General features: G+C 61.6%; 2 protein-coding genes across 2 annotated transcripts; both read right to left on the bottom strand.

The window, feature by feature from the left end:
- Nucleotides 1–1,199: 1,199 nt before the first annotated feature.
- LOC146421621 (tumor necrosis factor-like) lies at nt 1,200–3,979 on the bottom strand. Its single transcript, XM_085047305.1, has 4 exons — nt 3,739–3,979; nt 2,897–2,930; nt 2,666–2,725; nt 1,200–1,624 (listed from the first exon to the last, which is right to left on the bottom strand). The coding sequence occupies exons 1-4, from the start codon at nt 3,868–3,870 to the stop codon at nt 1,200–1,202; spliced, it is 651 nt and encodes a 216-aa protein (XP_084903431.1). The 5' UTR covers nt 3,871–3,979.
- A 1,214-nt stretch (nt 3,980–5,193) lies between these two features.
- GPANK1 (G-patch domain and ankyrin repeats 1) lies at nt 5,194–6,855 on the bottom strand. Its single transcript, XM_085047303.1, has 2 exons — nt 6,457–6,855; nt 5,194–6,380 (listed from the first exon to the last, which is right to left on the bottom strand). The coding sequence occupies exons 1-2, from the start codon at nt 6,657–6,659 to the stop codon at nt 5,906–5,908; spliced, it is 678 nt and encodes a 225-aa protein (XP_084903429.1). The 5' UTR covers nt 6,660–6,855; the 3' UTR covers nt 5,194–5,905.
- Nucleotides 6,856–6,876: the final 21 nt, after the last annotated feature.

Below are 6,876 nucleotides of genomic sequence, written 5' to 3'. Positions count from 1 at the left end.
GGGCCGCGCCGCGCGGGGGGCGGGGCTTGCTGGGGGCGCGCCGCCATTGGCTGAGGGAGCCGCGCGGGAGAGACCATTGCGGGGGGAGGAGGGGGGAACGGGCCGAGCTCGCGCGCTGCGCGCCCCCCCGCGCTCCCGGGGCTCCCCCGCCCGCCCGGTGGAGCGGCCCGGGCCACGCCCCTCCCGCCGCCGCGGTGACGTCATGGCGCGGTGCCGGCGCGGCTGCAGCGCCCCCCAGCGGCGGGAAGGGCGAGGCGCGGCGGTTGCCATGGCGACGGGAGCCACGCCCCCCTTGGGGACATTGGGGACACCGGAGGGAGCGCGAGGCGATCCGGGCTGCGGGGATCCCCCGGGGGTGGGGACATCCCCCAAAAACCGCCGGGGGTGGGGGAAGCCCCGCCCCTCCCCCCGCCCCTCCCCCGCCAAACCTCAGTCTGGAACTTTCTGCCCAAATCGCACTTTATTGGGACTTTCCACAATAAATTACAGAATATAAATTACCGGCCGCACCCCGAAACTGGGCGGTTCTCGGCCGTCAATGAGCCATAAATACATAAAAATTTATATAAAATTGATATAACCGTATAAAAAACTATAAAATCTATAAATTCATACAAAAACACATAAATAATATAAAGTAATAAATAAAACTTTGGGTTTTCTCAGCTTGTTCACTGTGGGATTGCTGGTCTGAGTTGGTCACTTTGGTCCTGATTGATCCCAACTGTGTCCCCATTAATCCCAATTGTGTCCCTGATTGATCCCAGTCCTGTCCCTGAGTGATTCCAATTCCATCCATCTCTGATTGATCCCAATTGTATTCCCGATTAATCCCAATTCCATCCATCCCTGACTGATCCCAATTCTGTCCCTGAGTAATTCCAGTTCTGTCCCCGAGTGATCCAAATTCTGTCCATCCCTGGCCAATTCCATCCCTGACCAATTCCCTCCCTCACCCCCAATCTCCTAACCCACTTGCTCACTCCCACTCCAACTGACCCCCTGACCACTCCCTCCCCTCCCTCCTCCCCCTAAGTCCCTCCTAATCCACCCCTCGGTCACTCCAACTGACCAACTCCACCTCCCCAATCCCCCTAATCCACCCCTTGGTCACTCACACTGACCCCCTGACCCCTCCCTAGCCCCCAATCCACCCCTCGGTCACTCACCTGACCCCAACTGACCCCTCCCCAGCCCCCCTAATCCACGCCCAGCACCCCGAAATACGCCTGCCCAGCCCCGTGCAGGTCCAGGAAGCGTCCGGCCGAGGTGGTGGCAGCCAGCTGGTCGCCGCGGCGCAGCAGGAACACAGCGCCCTGGTAGAGCGACTCAGCCCAGAGCCCGCCGGGAGCGCCGCGGCGGCACACGGAGCGGGCGGCGCGGAGCAGGGGCACGTCCCGCGGGTACTCCCGGGAGAAGCGCGACACGGCCAGGCGGAGTGGCCGGCGGTGGCCGCGGGACGGGCAGCGCGAGCCCTGGAAGGCGGCGGCGGCGTACACGAAGTAGAGCCCGTCCCGCGGAACCACCAGCCGGTTGCCGCGCAGCCGGACGCCGTTCCGGACCAGGGCGGGGGCGACGCCGGCTTCCCACACCAGGGAGCCGCGGGAGGAGGCAGAGGTGGAGGCTGAAACCCAAAAATAAACCCTAATAACTCAAAAATCCCCAAAAATATCCCGCCTTCCCACACCAGGGAGCCGCGGGAGGAGACAGAGGTGGAGGCTGAAAGAGTAAAATAATCCTAAAAACCCAAAAATCCCCCAAAAAATCCCAGCTTCCCACACCAGGGAGCCCCGCGAGGAGGCAGAGGTGGAGGCTGAAACAGGAAAAAAACCCTAAAAATCCTGAAAATCCCCAAAAAAACCCCAGCTTCCCACACCAGGGAGCCCCGGGAAGATGGGGAAGTGGAGGCTGGGGGGAGAAAAGGGGGTTAGGAACCCTAAAATCCAAAAATATCCCAGCTTCCCACACCAGGGAGCCGCGGGAGGAGGCAGAGGTGGAGGCTGAAAGAGTAAAACAATCCTAAAAACCCAAAAATCCCCCAAAAAACCCGAGCTTCCCACACCAGGGAGCCCCGCGAGGAGGCAGAGGTGGAGGCTGAAACAGGAAAAAAACCCTAAAAATCCTGAAAATCCCCAAAAAAACCCCAGCTTCCCACACCAGGGAGCCGCGGGAGGAGGCAGAGGTAGAGGCTGAAACCCAAAAATAACTGTAAAAAATCCTAAAACCCCCAGAAAATTCCCATCTTGCCACACCAGGGAGCCCCGGGAAGAAGGGGAAGTGGAGGCTGAAACACAAAAATAACCCTAAAAACCCTAAAAAATCCCAAAAATATCCCATCTTGCCACACCAGGGAGCCTCAGGAGGCTGGGGGGGAAAACAGGGGTTAGGAACCCAAAAGTACTGAAATGAACCCAAAGAAACCCCAAAAGCTCAAACAAAAACCCCAAAACCCCGGGCTCTGCTGTCCCCTCCTGTCCCCAAAGTCCCCAAAGTCCCCTCTGTGTCCCCAGGAGCCTCAAAGCTCCCCCAAAGCTCCACCCCACCCTCTCCACGTGTCCCCCCAGTGTCCCCCCAATGTCCCCTCAGTGTCCCCAAATGTCCCCCCAGTGCCCCCAAATGTCCCCCCAGTGTCCCCTCAGTGTCCCCCCAGTGTCCCCTCACTCACCCACGACGTGAGCAGCAGGTTTGTCACCCCTTGTCACCTGCGGCAGCTCCGGGGACACCCCTGGGGACAAACGGGGGGGTTGGGACATTGGGGGACATTGGAGAGACCCCCAGAGGGACAGTGACCCCCCAGAGGGACAGTGACCCCCCAGAGGGACAGTGACCCCCCAGGGGACATTGTGGGGGACAGGGACAGCGTGGGGACACAGAGGGGACACAGGGTGACACTCACCGAGCACTGCGGGGGTTGGTGGCTCTGGGGGACCCTGGGGGGACAGAGAGGGTCAGAGGGGGGTGGGGGACAGGGGGGGACACGAGAGTGGACAAGGGGGACACAGAGGGACATGAGGGGGATGAGAGGGACACGTGAGGACATACAGGAAACACAGGGGACAAACGGGGGGACAGAGAGAAGCAGCCATGGTGACACAGGGGGACAGAGAGGGACATGAAGGGGACAAGAGGGACACTGAGGGACATCAGGAGGGATGAGAAGGGACAGAGAGGGACACGAAAGTGGACAAGGGGGACACAGAGGGACATCAGGAGGGACAAGGGGGACACGTGAGGACATACAGGAAGCACAGGGGACAAACAGGGGGGACACAGAGGAGCAGCCATGGTGACACTGGGGGACACTGAGGGACATAAAGGGGCACGAGAGGGACAGAGAAAGACATGAAGGGGGACAAGGGGGACACTGAGGGACATGGGAGTGGACAAGGGGGACACAGAGGGACATCAAAAGGGACATGAAGTGGACAAGGGGGACACAGAGGAGCAGCCATGGTGACACACGGGGACACAGAGGGACATGAAGGTGGACAAGGGTGACACAGAGGGACACACACGGTGACACAGAGCAGCACACACGGTGACACAGAGATGACACAGGTACAGGGATGACACAGGGTGGCACACGGTGACACAGGTGACACGTGGTGACACAGAGGAGCACACACGGTGACACAGGTGACACAGGGATGACACAGGTGACACAGGGATGACACAGGGATGACACAGGGATGACACAGGGTGGCACACGGTGACACAGGTGACACGCGGTGTCCATACCAGGGGCGGCAGGCGGGTGGCATCCCCGGCAGGTGACAGCGACAGCAGCAGCAGCAGCACGCAGCCCAGCGCGGTGACATCGCCCTTGGGGACACGGTGGCACCGGGGTGGCCGCGGGGGGGGCTCGGCCATGGCGCTCTGAGCCAGCCCGACCCCCCGAGCCTTTATGTCCCCAAGGGGTGGCACCGCGCGGGGACACGGCGGGGAGGGGACAGGAAAGTCCCGAGAGTCCCACGGGGGGTTTGGGTGACAGAGCAGCTCCTCCTCCTCCTCCTCCCAAAATCCCTCCAGCCGCCAATCCTCTGCTTTCCCCTCATTTCAATAATTAATTAGCGCCGCGCCGCTAATTACACCTCCTCGGTAATGGAGGAAGTTTTGCCTTTAATGGGAAAATCCGGCCGAGGTGGGAGGGAAGGATGTGGTGTGGAGAAAAAGGGGAAACACCCAAAAACCGCCCAAAAACCGCCCGAAACGACCCAAAAACACCCGAAAACCACCCAAAACCGGCGCGGAAGGACCCGGAAATTCTGCCCGAGGGGGAGGAGGTGAAAAACCGCAAATTCGGAGCTCCGAAATCAGCGCGGGGAACCCGAAACCTCCCAAAAAACACCCGAAATCAGCGCGGGAACCCGAAACCTCCCAAAAAACACCCGAAATCAGCGCAACCCAAACCAAACACCAAACCCAAACCCCCAAAAAACACCCCAAACACCGAACCCAAACCTCCCAAAAAACACCCCAAATTAGCCCGGGGAACCCGAAAAGCTGCGGGGGAGGCTGATGGGGACCTCGGGGATGTCCCCAAATCCGGCTGTCTGTCCCAAATCCGGGGTTTGTGTTCCCAAATTCGGAGTGTCTGTCCCACATCCGGTGTCCCTTGTCCCCAAATCGGGTGTTTCCGTCCCCAAATCCGCTGTTTCTGGGGTTTTCCGTCCCCAGATCCGGGGTGTCTGTCCCAAATTCTTGGTTTCTGTCCCCAAATCTGATATTTCTGTCCCAAATCCGGTGTCCCTGTCCCAAATCCGATGTTTCCATCCCCAAATCTGATATTTCTGTCCCCAAATCCGGTGTTTCTGTCCCCAAATTCCGCGTCTCTGTCCCCAAATCCGCTGTTTCTGGGGTTTTCTGTCCCAAAATCTGGCGTTGCCATCCCCAAATCCGCTGTTTCTGTCCCCAAATCCGGTGTCTCTGTCCCTAAATCTGACGTTTCCATCACTAAATCCGGTGTCTCTGTCCCAAATTTGGGGTTTCTGTTCCCAAATTCGGAGTGTCTGTCCCCAAATCCGGTGTTCCTGTCCCAAATTTGGTGTTTCTGGGGTTTTTTGTCCCCAAATTTGGTGTTCCTGTCCCCAAATCTGATGTTTCCACCATCAAATCAGCTGTTTCTCCCCAAATCCTTGGTTTCTCTCCCCAAACCCTCCCCCGCAGGAACACCTCAGCGCCCCAAATCCCCTGTTGGGAACAAAAATCCTTTTTTATTTTCTTTTAAATCCCAGTTCAGACAATCCCCTCAGAGCCCCAAAATCCCAGTTTTGGGGGAATTTTGTCCTTTTTTAAGTCTCTTTCGGCACAGTTCAAACTTCCTCCAGAATCCCCAAATTCATTTCGAAAGTTTCTTCAGAGTTAGGAGTTTCTGTTGTGATTTTCGGCCGTTTTCGGGGTTTTCTCACTCTTTTTTGAGCTCCTGGGACCCCAAAATTCCTTCCCTTCTCCCTCAGGAGCCGCTCGGGGGTCCCGGGAAGGGTTTTCGGGGGGATTTGGGGAGATTTTGGGTGGATTTTTGGGTTTTTTGGGCTCCCGAAGGTCTCTCATCAATCCCGGCGATTCCCTCACGGGCGGCCGGAAGTTCCCTCACGGGCGGCCGGAAGCGGAGTGGAGCGCGGCCGGAAGTGGAGGGGCGCTCGGCCGGAAGCTGCTCCGCGGGGTGTTGCGGCGCCCCCTGGCGGAGCGGAGGACCGGGTGAGCCCGGCGGGAAGCCCCCTCCCCAAATTTGGGGTTTTTAGCCCCACTGGGGATCCTCCCGCTGCCGAGCGGCCCCAGACTCACCGCGGGATGGGAAATCCGCCGGGAATCGCTGCACGGGGGCGCTGGGGGTGCCGGCCGGGGGGCTCCGGGGGTCTCAGGGGTCTCAGGGGTCTCCGGGGGGCTCCGGGGGTCTCAGGGGGTCTCAGGGGGCTCCGGGGGTCTCCCGGCGGCTCGCTCGGCGCGGCGGAGGCTCCGGGGGATCCCAGCGCTCCATGTACTCCCGCAGCCGGATCTCCCAGGCTCTCTCGGCCGCCTCGGAGCGGCTCCGGGCCCGAGAGCCCCGCTCCGCCCCCCGCGCCGGGGGTCCCGCCACCGCCGCCGCGTCCCCCGGGCCGAAGTGGGTGACCCGCGGCCGCTGCCGCCGCCAGCCCAGCCCGCCGCGGTCCCGCTTCAGCTCGGTGGGCACCGGGGCCGTCCTGCCGCGCTCCCCGCGGCCCAGCCCGCCGCCCCGCCAGCCCGCCCGCCGCAGCAGCCGGTAGCCGCGGCTGTCCGGGGCGAGGGGCGGCGCGGGGGGCGCGGGGGGATCCCCGGCACCCAGCAGGTGGGCTGTGGAGCGGCGGTGCTGCACGGGGGAGTCGCGGAACTGCGAGCCGCAGCTGCGGCAGAACTGCGGGGAGCTGCGGGAGAGACTCTCGTTACCGGAATTCGGTAATTAGCTCATAATCAGGGTTAATTAGGGGAAATCGCACCCACCCGGGCCGCCGCTCCGCTCCTCCCGCAGCTCGCTCCGGTGCTTCTCCCTCGGCGATCAGACTCTCGTAGAAGCTCCGCGCCTCGGCCCCGGCATCGGCGGCACCGGCAGCGGCGGGCGGAGCGGCCTGCGGCTCCTCCTGCAGCCTCCCGTCCTTCCAGCCGCCCGCCTGGTCCCGGCCGCGGCGGAACGCGATCAGCGCCATGCGGGAGGCGGAGAGGCAGCGGGAGATTACCGGTAGAGTCACCGGAGGATCACCGGGAGGTACCGGAGAGGATCCGGAGAGTCCCAACCGGACACTGCCGCCGCCGCCGGAAGTTGTGCCCCGCGCGGCGGAACCACCTGACACCGCGGCGGGCGCTGATTGGTTGGCGCGGGCGCGGGACCGGAAATCGAGCGGAAGCGACTGTTGAACTCCGCGC

This window comes from Lichenostomus cassidix, unplaced genomic scaffold (assembly GCF_008360975.1).
Source record: "Lichenostomus cassidix isolate B80296 unplaced genomic scaffold, HeHo_3.0 HiC_scaffold_33, whole genome shotgun sequence".
Taxonomy (NCBI): Eukaryota; Metazoa; Chordata; class Aves; order Passeriformes; family Meliphagidae; genus Lichenostomus; species Lichenostomus cassidix.
This window is presented reverse-complemented; position numbering and strand designations above follow the sequence as displayed.

Bases quoted from the DNA above. Each gene is read 5' to 3' on its own strand.
- LOC146421621 (XM_085047305.1), bottom strand. From the start codon at position 3,870: ATGGCCGAGCCCCCCCCGCGGCCACCCCGGTGCCACCGTGTCCCCAAG. The intron at 2,931-3,738 runs GTATGGACACCG...CTGTCCCCCCAG, and splicing joins CCACCCGCCTGCCGCCCCTG to GGTCCCCCAGAGCCACCAAC. The intron at 1,625-2,665 runs GTGAGTGAGGGG...TTTGGGTTTCAG, and splicing joins ACCTGCTGCTCACGTCGTGG to CCTCCACCTCTGCCTCCTCC.
- GPANK1 (XM_085047303.1), bottom strand. From the start codon at position 6,659: ATGGCGCTGATCGCGTTCCGCCGCGGCCGGGACCAGGCGGGCGGCTGG. The intron at 6,381-6,456 runs GTGGGTGCGATT...TCTCTCCCGCAG, and splicing joins GGAGCGGAGCGGCGGCCCGG to CTCCCCGCAGTTCTGCCGCA.